The sequence below is a fragment of the Phalangium opilio genome, unplaced genomic scaffold (assembly GCF_054372755.1).
Source record: "Phalangium opilio isolate 3A_F unplaced genomic scaffold, DU_Popi_V2 ptg000042l_1, whole genome shotgun sequence".
Taxonomy (NCBI): domain Eukaryota; kingdom Metazoa; phylum Arthropoda; class Arachnida; order Opiliones; family Phalangiidae; genus Phalangium; species Phalangium opilio.
In genome coordinates, this window is record NW_028324166.1 from 6,263,357 (window position 1) to 6,278,592 (window position 15,236).

The 15,236-nt window shown below is 37.6% G+C and overlaps 3 protein-coding genes across 3 annotated transcripts; 2 read left to right on the forward strand and 1 right to left on the reverse strand.

The window, feature by feature from the left end:
* The first annotated feature begins 1,523 nt into the window (after positions 1 to 1,523).
* LOC149678705 (uncharacterized) lies at positions 1,524 to 3,793 on the forward strand. Its single transcript, XM_089837199.1, has 5 exons — positions 1,524 to 1,878; positions 2,497 to 2,620; positions 2,675 to 2,892; positions 3,008 to 3,306; positions 3,368 to 3,793. The coding sequence occupies exons 2-5, from the start codon at positions 2,536 to 2,538 to the stop codon at positions 3,594 to 3,596; spliced, it is 831 nt and encodes a 276-aa protein (XP_089693325.1). The 5' UTR covers positions 1,524 to 1,878; positions 2,497 to 2,535; the 3' UTR covers positions 3,597 to 3,793.
* Positions 3,794 to 4,662: 869 nt separating this feature from the next.
* LOC149678706 (cytochrome P450 2J3-like) lies at positions 4,663 to 9,490 on the forward strand. The gene is made up of 8 exons (XM_089836663.1): positions 4,663 to 4,770; positions 4,858 to 5,264; positions 5,761 to 5,885; positions 6,340 to 6,745; positions 7,509 to 7,615; positions 7,679 to 7,934; positions 8,286 to 8,479; positions 9,120 to 9,490. Exons 2-8 carry the CDS (start codon positions 5,014 to 5,016, stop codon positions 9,290 to 9,292), a joined length of 1,512 nt encoding a protein of 503 aa, XP_089692789.1. The 5' UTR covers positions 4,663 to 4,770; positions 4,858 to 5,013; the 3' UTR covers positions 9,293 to 9,490.
* On the reverse strand, positions 9,367 to 14,668 carry LOC149678707 (uncharacterized). The gene is made up of 3 exons (XM_089836665.1): positions 14,461 to 14,668; positions 10,385 to 10,668; positions 9,367 to 9,751 (listed from the first exon to the last, which is right to left on the reverse strand). Exons 1-3 carry the CDS (start codon positions 14,602 to 14,604, stop codon positions 9,487 to 9,489), a joined length of 693 nt encoding a protein of 230 aa, XP_089692791.1. The 5' UTR covers positions 14,605 to 14,668; the 3' UTR covers positions 9,367 to 9,486.
* Between the last annotated feature and the right edge of the window lie 568 nt (positions 14,669 to 15,236).

The window sequence follows — 15,236 nt, forward strand, 5'->3', positions numbered from 1 at the left end:
GACGACGTTTATTTGACCCGGATATACATACAACGCCATAACGAAAATAAGACCCGCCTCTTCTTTTATATCCCTCTGTCACGTGTAAGGGGGTCGTGGACTTGGACGCGCACCCGAATAAACCTTTACCCATTCCGTCTTAAAAAAGTCTATCTATCCCTAGCTTTTCTTAATAACCGCAATCATGAATATGTTTTTCAGCGTCACTCTTATCCCGAATGCTGAGAACGTTACGGGAGTTCAAGTTAATAATTCGTGGAATGGAATGCTAGGAATGCTCCAGAGAAATGTAATCTATATCTATATAAATCAAAGTCCTGACTAACTGACTGATAGACTGACTGATTATCAACGCCCAGCCCAAACCGCTTGCCCTAGAAGGCTGAACATTCGCAGGAACGTTACTCATAAGTAGTAGGCGCGTACCAAGAAAGATTTTTCCAATCCGCCGCCATCTTAAAAAATGGCGACCAGAAATGTAAAAAAACTTCTCTATGCAACCGATTTCACAAATATTTATTACACTGGTTTCCTTTAACCTATAGACGGGCTGAAAGGTCTTTTGGGTTCGATTTGTTGCTATCTTTTTAAGTGGCGGCCAAAAACTTAAAAACCCTTCATAACGGAATAATGTCTGCATGGAAAGTAATAAAAAATGTCCCGACGGTCTGACGGGCAATGCCGAGTGCCTTCGCTCCTAGGGTGCTACAAAAATATTAGTCATCAGTAAAATCTACCCATTCTTTATATCATTTTGATGGAAGTTCTTATTACACGCGAGCGACGCTGCTGGTAACAGCTAGTTTAGAATATAATTCCAAATATATTCTGAGCCAAGAATTTTTTCTCGATATTAAGAATGTTAACAACGCTTTAGAGTCTTCTACAATCCACGCGTACTTTGTAACGAAATATCATGGTTAGGCTATACCGCTGATAAAATGGGGAAGCTCTCATATAAGCGGTTCCCGTATGAGTGGATCCCATAACCGCGGTTCCCTAATGGTTTTCCAAAAACGCAGTTTACCGTTACGGCAGTTTAGCTGTTCTCGTAAACGCTGTGTACCGTTGCAGCAGTTTTCTAAAGAGTAGTACAACCGTGGTGTGAAAAACGATAGCCCTTTTGATGGTGCAAATTTTGTTATTTGAATTCAAATAGTACTATAAGTCAGGTCAGGTCAGGTTAAATATGGCAGGTTAAATTTGCTTATTTCTACCAAAGTAGTCTTTATGTTACGCTCGGTTTGGCTAGTTTATTTGAACCCCTATATTATTTTATAGGTAAGGTTACGTTTCGTGATTTAAATCCCAAGAGTATTAGGTTAGGTTTTATTATTTGAAACCCAATAGTATTATGTCAAGCTAGGTTAGCGTATAATTATCTAGTTGTACTAAATAGGTAAGGTAAACTGTTGGGTTAAGCATTACTATTTTCCAAAACAGCAGCTGCTATTTCTAAAACAGCAGTTTTGGGTAACGCGGTTTTTTTTGTGATTTACGGTTTCGGGAACTGTCTTCTGGGAACTGCTGGTACAAGGTACACTTTGTCATTTATTAATAAATTTTAACGAAAATAATTCGGGCCAAGTTGATTCGAAAATAAGTAGCTATGAGTCTTATATGGAGATTACGTGTCACGTAAGATGGGAGGATTAATTTAGAGTCCCAGTTTTGTCATATTCTTATAGTAATACGTGTTAATTCTTGAATGTTTTCTATACGCAGGAGGGAGATTTTTCACTATTACCTTTGGCATTAACCACGGATCGTTTCAATTCCTTTCCTACTTCGCACCCTTTTTTGTGTTCGAGAACCCAAATATTGTTCGGAACAAATCCATCAAATGAAAATAATATCTTCTCTGTTGTCGATAAATGGGTAACTTGTTTTTCTCAATTTACTTATAACAAATGTGGATGAGAGGGAAAGTATGACAATGGCCATAGAGCCTGTGTTAAAAAACGCGGACATCAAAGTTTCGCCAATAACTATTTAGTTTACTAGTGACTGATGGACTTGCAAACTCGCGATTGAAAGTAGTTCAGACATTTATGCTCCTTGGTTTAACCATAACCCACTCGATCACGCGCATCACGACGCAAGCTGCTCGCGCTATAGCTAAATTACCGAGATTACACAATAGCAGACGACGGTAACCGCGTAACCGCGAATTAACACAAGACCTATTTTAAGGGAGTGAAAAGTCCCAGTATAGCTACGCCAATAAAACGGTCAACTACGGCGAAACTCTGATGACTCGCGACTTTTGGCCATTTTCATACTTTTCCTCTCATCCACTTTTGCTTATAATTATTTGAATCAAAGACGTCAAGTTTCACTTTCGTAAAGATTATCAGTCTTCATAGCTACAGAATATATTTTAGATTAAACTGAATATTCTCTGCAAAAATATCCTTCGTTTTGGTTTATAATGTTAAACATCTTGAATCGGTTGACCTATGTTATTCTAAAAGTGTTGATATTCAATATATTTAGATAGTTCTTCTGCTCTTTGGAGTTGCTTTGCTGATTTACATGGCGGGGAAATTAAACTCTAAATATGGCAGAGTGAAATCCGAACTTCCCTTCATGTTTTTGTTGCAATGCCTTCTGGGAACGAGTAAGAACTTCTAGAGCAACGCTATACTCACTAAACAACTGAATTTAATTTCAGTTCCTCAAAGTTTGAATTGCAACGGAGTTGCTCGTTTTCTTTCTGTCTCGTGGAGTCTGGCGTCTTTCGTTTTATTGGTTTTCGTATCCTCGGAAATGACGTCACAGTTTTCGAGTAAATCGGAAGCGCTTCCCTTCAACACCATCGACGATGTATTCCACTTTCCTAATGCGAAGCCTTTGCTGGGAAAAAACTCGGCACATACCAATTTCATTCAGGTTAGGCTAATATAAGAATTATACATCACTTAATTATTCTGTAACTAGAAGTCCTTCGTGGTTCTCGTCTTGGGTTTAAAGAAACGTTTTTTAATTTGTTTTATTTTCGATTTAGAAAAATGCATTGATTAACACAGCGTATGCGGAAGTAATGAAGCGAGCAGATGAGACCGGAGATTCGTGTTACCAGACATTTGGCACTTTAACTGAGAACGACAACATTCATTTAGGAGTTGAAAATCGAGAAAAATTTATCATTTCTACGGATTTGCTTCATTGGAATATTATCAAGACCCGGCACGCTAAAACAGGAAGCTGCAAAATGAAACTAAGTCAGCCATTAATGATAACCTACTCGGTGCTGTATTTCAAGCAAAACATTTCGCAAACTCTGATCAAGACCGTCAACAAAAGGTTAATTGTATTATAAAAAGTTCTAGGTTTATGGTGGAACTAATTTCACTATAATTTTCAGACTGCGACAACTGACCGAGGGCGATTGTTTCGAGGATCTGAACCCGTCTTTGAAGAGCGAATTGCATCCCTGTCAGAAAACGGAAATCCCTGATCCATTCGTCGTCATTAATGTTTCCGCTTTCATGGTCATTTTTCGCGTTTGTCTCTTGGGCTTCTCCGCGTCCATTATCACGCTCGTTCTCAAAATATACGTTGACATGTTAAAATTTAATACGCGAGCTCCTTAGCTTATCGGTGTCATTCCTTTAGACCGACATCACTCCTTCAAAAGTACTTAAAACATAACAAAATGAATAGTGCATACAAAATCATATCCGTCTCGTACAAAATCTTTTTTGAAAAATTCTCTGCAATACTGATGATTTTCAACTACTGCAATATTTAATAGATGTAATTCGGCCTCCACAGAAATGTCATAAAATGTAAGGGAATTTTAGTTGCGACTGCAATTAGTGTTTCTATATCGCCTCGAAAAATCAGCGCGGCACTTGGCTAGACCATCATATCAGCACAATTTCAAACCACTATCAAAGCTAAGCCGATGTCACGAGATTTATATCATGAAAAGCTTCGAAAATGAGTGACATTAATCAAAGTTCACTTAGCAACGAAGGACTAACTGGCCATGAACAAGCAACAAATAGTCGATCCCGTAATAATGTTATTAACGCTCTCGTTCTCCTTTTGAACTTAAGCGTAATCTGAATTTAAATAATTAGAAATGTAAAATCTTATTAAATGAAAGAATCTATACGGTTTTGTTCGTCATTATTTCCCTTGAAAAGTTATCGCTGACTTTTAAACAGTCAGATTTCATCGTTCAGATATTTACCTGAAATGTAGAAAAGTTTATTAAGATGGTCCAGCTCTCACAGATAACAATGTATAAATTCATTGATCTACCAGTAAAATTGATAATACGTTTGTTTATAATGTCTTTCTACTTACTGACAATATTCGAAATTGCTGTCCTTTTTTCGCACTCGCCTTTCGTTACCTTTGCATATTTCCAATCCAATACTATACTTCCTCTTTGGTTGCTAAATAAAAAAATAACTTAAAAAGTTCTCGAGTGTTTTTCTCCCCCAAAGATTTTATTTTATTCAATCATCGATTAGAACAAGAGCAAATCAAGCCTTGGAGTGTTGAGGATATTTCACTCGTTCATCCCGCACCCGTTACTTTCATTCCAAATCCTAAAGATGTACCCGATTACGCCAGAAAGGGCGTTAAAAGGGTTGAAATAATTAAACTAAGATATTTATAGAAGCAATTTTTTCATTTATTTGTCAGGTACGGTTTCCACCTTAGCAGTTTAACCAAGGCTGTTTAAATCGCTAAACTGGTAAGGAAGGGAGTTTCGAAATTATTTGGGGCAACCAGTTCCGAACCGACTCCCGTGTAAGTGTGAACATAGCTTTAATGGCGTGACGTGGGCCTATTCTTAGCTGCGCAATAAGACTGACTAATTGTTTGATCTATGTGTAGCCTCAGTAGCTGAAGATATCGTCCTTTTCAACCACAATGTTACAGCGTATTCGAGTTTTAAACCTCGAGGCTTGATTAACTCTTGTTAAGAGCCTTGAAGAACCAAGCTATTTTACGACTGCCAAGGCAATGTAGCTGACAATTTGAACCCACGGGATGTGCGGCCTCATTTTTGTGTCCTTCAAAAATCATTTTAACGTATTTACGAAAATGGATACGACGCCCTATCTAATCTTCTTGTTCACCATCGGGTTGATATTGGCGGTAAAGAAATTGTTGTTTAAAATTCGGTACAAACTTCCACCCGGACCTTTGAGCCTGCCATTAGTTGGTCATTTACCATTTATTGATCCAGACCGACATCTTTATTTGCATAATCTTAGTGTCAAGTATGGAAGTGTTTTCAGGTAAGGTGTAAAAAACACGAAAATATTTAATTTCTACGGATTAGATTAATGAATACTGTTTAATGCTAATTAGTGATCGAGTATGTGCAGAGAGTCAATTTTGTATTCCACTCTCTGCTAAAAGAAAATAAAATGTTTTAAAAATAGTAAAAATTAGACCCTTATTGGTCTCATTTTTAGTGTTGCACTACAGCCCATAGTCGTCCTTTACTCAGGGACCTGACGCGTTGAATCTAGAAAGAAAACCAAATTACTCTGATCGTTTTTAGTGCCATTGATAGAGTAATGATTCAAATTTGATATATTTATTATTTTAATTGGACTTTCGAAGAAAGAAAAATTTTAACCCAGAATTTTCTTAAACCGATATAATTTATGAATAATAAAACATTATTTATATTTATACATCTAGTTAAAATTGACTTATGAATAATTGTGGATTGATAAGATTCTATTGCACTCTAAACTAAACCTTATTTTAACATATGTTACGCAGCTTGTACTTGGGAACACGACTGACTGTTGTCGTTTCTGACTTCGAGAGTCTTAAGGACATTGCTAATAAAGATGTCTTTACTGGAAGACCGCCGCATGTTTTCGAATGCAACAATAAAAATCCACGTGAGCATTAGTGAAAACCGATGTTGTTAGTCTTTCATTATGCATGTAAAACCTGTCTCTTCTTTCTATTCTCGAGAAACGTATGAAGCAAAATAAAATTAACGGTAACCCAAAGGTCGGTGGTTCAAATCCACACCTCGGGGTGGTACACGGAATAAAATCATCCGCAACCATGAATTAGATTGGTATAAATTCAATTTGAATAACCTATGCCATCCGTCAAGTTACGGAGTAGCCACCGATCGTTCTAACCATTGGTGCGTTGAAATAAGGCCTAGCTGAATTACTATGAGGTCGTAGACCTCTTTGGTTAGAGCGTGGGACGGTAACTCGGAGGTCGGTAGTTGAAATCCACCCCGAGGTAGTTGTCATCTTTCCACCTCGGAGTGGTGCACGGAATAGCAAAAGAAACCGCTTGATATTTTTCAAAAACGAGTTCTATAATAATTTTCAGATTTTGTTGAAATGTCTGGGAAGGACTGGAAAGAACAGCGGCGGTTCATGTTGGCGTCATTGCGAGAATTGGGCATGGGTAAAAGTTCCGGAGAACTCTTAACCTCTACGCAAGTTACGAATTTTTTGCAATCCCTGAGGAATTCTATTGGGAAAAACGTAAACATCCGGGATGCTCTTATGACAGTTACAAACAACATTATTTTTGCGATGATGATGGACAAAGAGTATAATTCAGATCAAAAGATAAAGCAAGCCCTAGACGCCTTTCAGTCGATTGGGCTTGATTTCTTTGTGGAACGAGCCAAACAGTTTTATTATCCATTCCCGAGAAGGATAATGAGTCTGACATCGAATGCACTTAAGACTGGCATGGCTCTCATTCTCGATTTGGAGAAAGGTGTAAAGTAAGATAATCGGTTCATGGAATATTAAAATCTGTTTCTAATTCCGTTATGATAATCTATAAATTGCAATGGAAATGTGCAGCATGATTCTTGTTACCAAAAACGGATTTATGTACTAGGAACATAGCCTTAGCACCATCCTCGCATACTTTATTGAGAAACTTCGTCTGCTTATATTTTGACTCCACCCACAAATTCTGTATATAGCGACTTCTAGAGATCGAAAATGTCATTCTTATCTCTATTTTCGTGGTTAAATTATTTTTTTATTTTTTATTTTTCGAAATTGCGCCAGTGGTAAAAAAGCAAAGTGGACAACAATGCGAAATAACTCCCGATTTAGTCTAATTAAGTTTTAACGTTAAGGATATATATAATTGATGTTTTTTTAAATATTTCCTTTAAGTATCTGGTTTTTCTTTCTTTGTACTAAAATTATTATTGTAGTACTTTTATAAGTTATTATTATTATTTACTTGCCTTATGCAATATCTATATTTAAAGTCCAAAATATACGAGAATAAAGCCGATAGATGGCGAGCACGAGTTTTGAAATTATAAGCCACTCCCATCAAAACTTACAAAGTACTCGAAGATGGGTAGAGAATTTGCTACGTTCAACGTTCTTCTTACATAAATCCGTTTTTGTTGACTGTTGTTACAAATGTAGCTTGCGTTAACTTTGATAGCAGCATAAAGACTAGGCGTTAGTTACTGTAAATGGAACTTTATATTGCGATTTCTATTAAATAATTTTTTACAGTGAAGTGGTAAAATATCACGAGGACACATTTGATGAAAATTCCAAACGGGACTTCATAGATTATTACCTTGGAGAAATACAGCGAAAAGAGCTTCGATCCTTTACCAGTATGCAAGTCTCGTTTAAAGCGCGAGAAACCTTTTATTTCAACACGCTAACCTTAATTGTAGGAGAGACTCTTCTTGGAAATGCCGGAATTCTGATATTCATCGGAGCTGAAACGATTAAAACCTCTCTCGAATTTGCTTACATGAATATGGTTTTGTATCCCGAGGTTCAAGAGAAAGTTCATCGAGAAATTGTTGAAGCAGTTGGTACTGAAAAATTGCCACAATGGAGTGATCGCAACAACATGCCTTACACCCAAGCTGTTCTCCTGGAAGTTTGGCGATGGAATAACATCTTTGGTGTAAATGATCCAAGATGGTGAGGAATATGAGAAACAAACGCGCAGTATTTTTGATACTGACGACAAAAATAGATTTTATGACGGTTTTATCAGGAATAGATGTATTTTTAAAGAAGCAGGAAAGAATAACAGAGTTCAGTTCAATTTAAATATCTTATTGAATATCATTTGATGACGTTGACGTGAACGACGAAAAATGAGAATATCCTGCTTACTAACTAGACTAAGAGTCGCCGTGGTATGGAGCTTATTCCATGATCCTTACTTTGCTCACAAAAAAAGACCTATTATTCAACCTAGCTTCTTTAAAAATATATATGTTGCGGGTTTCTCACAACTGAACGAATATTGTTAATTTGTATTTTTAGGACGACAGAAGACACGAAAATAGGAAAGTTCGACGTTCCCAAAGAAACTGTCGTTCTTTTCTTGTTTCATTCAGTTCATCACGACAAGCAATTCTGGGGAGATCCCGAAAGGTTCAGGCCTGAAAGATATCTTACTGAAGATGGGAAAAGAATTGATAATAAAAAAGCTGAACGAGTTCTGGCATTTTCATTAGGTAACTTAAATAAGTATGATACTGAATTGTGTAAATTAATGGAGGTGGTTTTCTGAGAAATGTGTACTCTTCGTCAACCACGATGTTTTAGTATTTCCCGAAATCGAAAAAGATCAAGCAATAGGGACGTTTGGTGAAATGTAATACCAACGGTCGCCTAAAAATCGCCGATGTGCTAGTGCGCAATTTTCTGACGCATCGTACTGAGGCAAACGGCAGTTTTTTCTCTGGCATCTCATGGCGATTACATTAGAAAATGAAGTGTTTCGCTCCTATCATGCGCAGTTAAAACAAACCCCTTATAATAGATACGTGACCTGCTACATTTCGCGAAGAGATACAACTATACAGACCAAACTTCCCTTGTTCTATCGTATTTGTCGAAAACGTTCCACTAGCAGTAGAAAAGGAGAGGCATTGTACTCACTTGTTTAGGTTGAAAACCATAATTCTTAACTCAGACATCGGGGAAAAGAGTGATTAAAAATTTAAAACTTATCACAGGGCCTGCTGTATCAAATTTGTCACAAACTCGTACACACTAACTGCTTATACTGATGAGAATTTTAATAAGAACAAAGTCTTTTGTGTATGTTACTTTAGGCTAAATTTAATACATCTGGAAATTTATTCTTAACAGGCAAGCGTAGTTGTCCAGGTGAAACATTGGGAAAAGTTAATATCTTTCTGTACTTTACTGCTGTTCTTCAACGATTCAAGATTTTACCACCTCCGGGAGGTTTAGATACTTCAATTAAAAAGTCGATGATTAACTCAATTGAAAACCCGACTGTAAGGTTTGAATTAAGGTAAACGCTAAGCTGCAATCAATTTAATGATGAGAATATTATTAAAATAATGACATTATTCATAAACATATCTACAACCAGTGTAGATTAGATTTTAATTTGCAGTTTTGATATAATCTCCTAGTTTCTATATGGTAATGTGTAAATGTGTTACTTAACATTGATCTATCAATAAATTACTAAATTTGCATATAAATATTAATATTTCTTGGATTTTGGTAAATAAAGGCCTTTCTTTCGTGCGGGCTTATTGCGCAGGTCTACAATTTTTTCCCCAATCAGTGCCGCGAAGGAGAAGGTTAAAAATATGCAATAAACAGCGGTGAAATTAGAAAATGATGACATTTTAAGTTCAGGGTCTTTAGCTTCAGCTGAAGAACTACGAGAACATTTTCGCCAAGCTCCAGATATTTCCATTTCAAGCCACTTTTCAATCAAACCCGATTCGGTTGCTCTTCGAACCCTTAAAAATAGAATCAACTGTTTTTAAATTGACACAAAACGAGGGTTCTGTAATTATTTACAGATAGGTAAAGTGTCTATTTTGAAAATTAGGTTGGATCTAAACAGAGAGAATTTATAATAGGGAGTGCTAAATACAATGTAGCTCAAACAAGTAGGCTGCGACGCTAAAACTGGCCAGGAAAGTTTCTGGTCACATGACACTCCTTTAATTTCAAAGTTTGCCCTCAATCACTATTGGTTGTACAATTACCCAATAAGGGTTCGCGATTTCGAGTGCGACTGGCACCATTTGGAGTTATTTTAAGTCAGATGTTTCCCTTTCCCTAAAAAAGTAGTGTCCATCTCCCCTAGAGACCCTCCCGCAACATTCTAGACCCACCCTAGAGGGAGGGGCCACAAAAAATAGTACCGGAAATAGATCTGGCCAGTTTTGTTGATCACGTGATTTTTGAGCTACATAATATTCCTCAGTTTCCACTCCCTATTATAAAATCTCTCTGGTCTAAATAGCTGTAAAATTTAAAATGTGTTAGCTTCCATTCTTTTTAATACGTTCTTCCAGATATTATACAGACTTCAAAAACTTATTGACAATTCTATTTGGTAAAATCATAGAACAATTAATAATTACCATTTCCAAATTTTTTCGTATTCTTCATCTGGAAATCCTTTACGAAAAGCGATTGCAAAATTATGTGGAAAGAACTTCTCCTTTGAGAAATACAAGTCTCCCAATTCTGCTGAACAGGTTCGGGATACTTTTGACATGGTTATATAGATTTCATTCAGAATAACTGATCTACCCAAATGAACCTCCCTCAAAGTATCCTTGGAGAACAATTTATCCATTGGTTTAATTCCATCCACCTCATTCACTCTCTTCATAACGTTTTTAATATCACTTGATGGAGAGGACTGTTTTAAAAAATTAAATAGATTTAGCTTAAGTGAACAATCTTACGTTACGTACCAAAGTATATTTTTGATACAACCACATAATATAAAAATTAAAGGTAGTCTAAATTTATCATAGGAAACATTTTCGTCAGCTTCCCCGCACGGTGAAAAATGATTGCAAGTATATTGTCGCCTATTTTTCTAACGCTTTGAAAGAAAATGGACGAGAAAGGTTAATAACCTCAAAATGCTAGGGTAAGTATCGAAAATGGGCTTGTAGTCGTCCACAGCAAGCGTCTCCTCCCGAGGAAAAACCACGACGTCTGCCTTGCTAAAATCTAACGTTCCTTACTCCCTGCTAAAATTATATTTTTATTGTACCTCTATTTTTTACACAATGCCAAATTTTCCCGAAGTGGCGCCTTAAGAGCCACTGCTATTTTTCCCTCTATATTTTTGTATAATGCGAACTTATCCCGGAGTGGCGTCTCAAGCGCCACCGCCGATTATTATTTTTTAGATAAGCGATAAAAATTCGCGGACCGGAGAAAATAAGAGTCTTTGTCAATACCCGCGGCGTAAGATGTAGATTGTTTTTCTTTGATTTACTAAACGTTTTGTTGTGACATACGCTGGATTTTTATTAAGCTGGTAATTATGATTTTTAATCTCAGTCTTGGAACCTTCTTAGTTTAATTAGTTTCTTTATGTATCGTGAAGTTAGGCCCCCTTCCTACATTTTCATTTTACGGTTTAAGGGGAGGATTTCGGTATGAGTGAATAAGGTCAAAGATCATTTTAGAGCAAAATCAAGCACACAATTCGATAGTGCGTAAAATTTAGATCTAAAATAACCCCCGTTTTTTACAAATTTCAAAAAAAAAAACAAAAAAAAAAAATTTTTGCAGTATAGCCTCAGTATAGGTGAACAAGGTCAAAAATAGTGTGGAAAACATCAGAGAGCCAATAATTTGCCACCTTTTCCAACCAAACCAAACCAAACCTAACCTAACCTAAGCTAACCAAAGCTAACCTAAGCTAACCAAAGCTAAGCTAACCTAAGCTAACCAAAGCTAAGCTAACCAAAGCTAAGCTAACCTAAGCTAACCAAAGCTAAGCTAACCTAAGCTAACCAAAGCTAAGCTAACCTAAGCTAACCAAAGCTAAGCTAACCAAAGCTAAGCTAACCTAAGCTAACCAAAGCTAACCAAAGCTAAGCTAACCTAAGCTAACCAAAGCTAACCAAAGCTAAGCTAACCGAAGCTAAGCTAACCAAAGCTAAGCTGACCTAAGCTAACCAAAGCTAAGCTGACCTAAGCTAACCAAAGCTAAGCTGACCTAAGCTAACCAAAGCTAAGCTGACCTAAGCTAACCAAAGCTAAGCTGACCTAAGCTAACCAAAGCTAAGCTGACCTAAGCTAACCAAAGCTAAGCTGACCTAAGCTAACCAAAGCTAAGCTGACCTAAGCTAACCAAAGCTAAGCTGACCTAAGCTAACCAAAGCTAAGCTGAACTAAGCTAACCAAAGCTAAGCTGACCTAAGCTAACCAAAGCTAAGCTGACCTAAGCTAACCAAAGCTAAGCTGACCTAAGCTAACCAAAGCTAAGCTGACCTAAGCTAACCAAAGCTAAGCTGACCTAAGCTAACCAAAGCTAAGCTGACCTAAGCTAACCAAAGCTAAGCTGACCTAAGCTAACCAAAGCTAAGCTGACCTAAGCTAACCAAAGCTAAGCTGACCTAAGCTAACCAAAGCTAAGCTGACCTAAGCTAACCAAAGCTAAGCTGACCTAAGCTAACCAAAGCTAAGCTGACCTAAGCTAACCAAAGCTAAGCTGACCTAAGCTAACCAAAGCTAAGCTGACCTAAGCTAACCAAAGCTAAGCTGACCTAAGCTAACCAAAGCTAAGCTGACCTAAGCTAACCAAAGCTAAGCTGACCTAAGCTAACCAAAGCTAAGCTGACCTAAGCTAACCAAAGCTAAGCTGACCTAAGCTAACCAAAGCTAAGCTGACCTAAGCTAACCAAAGCTAAGCTGACCTAAGCTAACCAAAGTTAAGCTGACCTAAGCTAACCAAAGTTAAGCTGACCTAAGCTAACCAAAGCTAAGCTGACCTAAGCTAACCAAAGCTAAGCTGACCTAAGCTAACCAAAGCTAAGCTGACCTAAGCTAACCAAAGCTAAGCTGACCTAAGCTAACCAAAGCTAAGCTGACCTAAGCTAACCAAAGCTAAGCTGGCCTAAGCTAACCAAAGCTAAGCTGGCCTAAGCTAACCAAAGCTAAGCTGGCCTAAGCTAACCAAAGCTAAGCTGGCCTAAGCTAACCAAAGCTAAGCTGGCCTAAGCTAACCAAAGCTAAGCTGGCCTAAGCTAACCAAAGCTAAGCTGGCCTAAGCTAACCAAAGCTAAGCTGGCCTAAGCTAACCAAAGCTAAGCTGGCCTAAGCTAACCAAAGCTAAGCTGGCCTAAGCTAACCAAAGCTAAGCTGGCCTAAGCTAACCAAAGCTAAGCTGGCCTAAGCTAACCAAAGCTAAGCTGGCCTAAGCTAACCAAAGCTAAGCTGGCCTAAGCTAACCAAAGCTAAGCTGGCCTAAGCTAACCAAAGCTAAGCTGACCTAAGCTAACCAAAGCTAAGCTGACCTAAGCTAACCAAAGCTAAGCTGACCTAAGCTAACCAAAGCTAAGCTGACCTAAGCTAACCAAAGCTAAGCTGACCTAAGCTAACCAAAGCTAAGCTGACCTAAGCTAACCAAAGCTAAGCTGACCTAAGCTAACCAAAGCTAAGCTGACCTAAGCTAACCAAAGCTAAGCTGACCTAAGCTAACCAAAGCTAAGCTGACCTAAGCTAACCAAAGCTAAGCTGACCTAAGCTAACCAAAGCTAAGCTGACCTAAGCTAACCAAAGCTAAGCTGACCTAAGCTAACCAAAGCTAAGCTGACCTAAGCTAACCAAAGCTAAGCTGACCTAAGCTAACCAAAGCTAAGCTGACCTAAGCTAACCAAAGCTAAGCTGACCTAAGCTAACCAAAGCTAAGCTGACCTAAGCTAACCAAAGCTAAGCTAACCAAAGCTAACCAAAGCTAACCAAAGCTAACCAAAGCTAACCAAAGCTAACCTAAGCTAACCTAAGCTAACCTAAGCTAACCTAAGCTAACCTAAGCTAACCTAAGCTAACCTAAGCTAACCTAAGCTAACCTAAGCTGACCTAAGCTGACCTAAGCTAACCTAAGCTGACCTAAGCTGACCTAAGCTGACCTAAGCTGACCTAAGCTGACCTAAGCTGACCTAAGCTGACCTAAGCTGACCTAAGCTGACCTAAGCTGACCTAAGCTAACCTAAGCTAACCTAAGCTGACCTAAGCTAACCTAAGCTAACCTAAGCTAACCAAAGCTAACCAAAGCTAAGCTAACCTAAGCTAACCTAAGCTAACCTAAGCTTACCTAACCAAACCTAACCTTTTCGGCCTCTTAAGTGAAAATGAGCCCTAACGTTAAACATCAATATTTTGGAAAAGGTGGCAATTCTTTTGGGGGATAAGACTTTTTTTTGGAGATTTGAAAAAAGCGGCGGCCATTTTATTTCTAAATTTCACGCTCTATCGAATGGTGTGCTTGATTTTGCTCTAAAATGATTTTTGACCTTATTCACTCATACCGAAATTGTACCGGTTTCGTGTTACGTAATTTGTGAACAGCCCAAAACAAATAACTAAGGTCCTTTCCAAAATCAATGCTACATAGTTCAAAGTTTATCGCAACTAGAATGGCATATAAGTTCTACGTGTGTTTAATACGACACAACAGAAATCCTACCTTAAAGAAATCTTCATATGCCACACCCTTCCATATTAATGGTTTGACGTTTATTCTCGAAACGAGTTCTTCCAAGCTGTTAATTTTATTGTCATCAGATTGTAAAACCATGCTTGATTTGAAATGGCCTTGGAATGCGTTCATTAACACTAGTACAGTGAGCCACCAAAATCATCGCAAGACACGTGCGGAATTTTGAGGGGGATCTTCCTTCGATGCTACAAGTATTGAAACAAATTAAGAGCTAAAATTTCATTCAAATTAATTTTCAGTCTAATTTTTAATCGGATATAATTCCAAGTCTTTGACAAATAACTAAGTACATAATGAAGGGAATAATGCATGAATACCTTCAAGGAAAAGCATGCCGTAAAAATCTGTAGCGAAAGTCATGATCTTCAAAGGCCAGTTCACTTTTACATTGGAAACGAACTCTATTAGCAGAGCCACGCATACAATTACGAACCAAAATAGAAAAATCACTATCCACACCTATAGCATGAAAATATATAAACAATTACTGTAAAGTATATCTTGAAGATAAGTAGAAATATAGAAAGTAAGACATTGGGGTGGATCAAAGTCTTCAGTGGTGCCCTCTATGATATCTACGATCCGTAATACTAGCCAAATCATTCTTAATAAAAGGAGTATGACCTGCCCACCTTACTGAAATTTAAAACTGAACATGCACTATAGTCAAAACTAACCATACACTGATGTGGAAAAAAGCCTAAGTAATTCCCAGTAGGACGTTTACAATATGAAGTCTCACT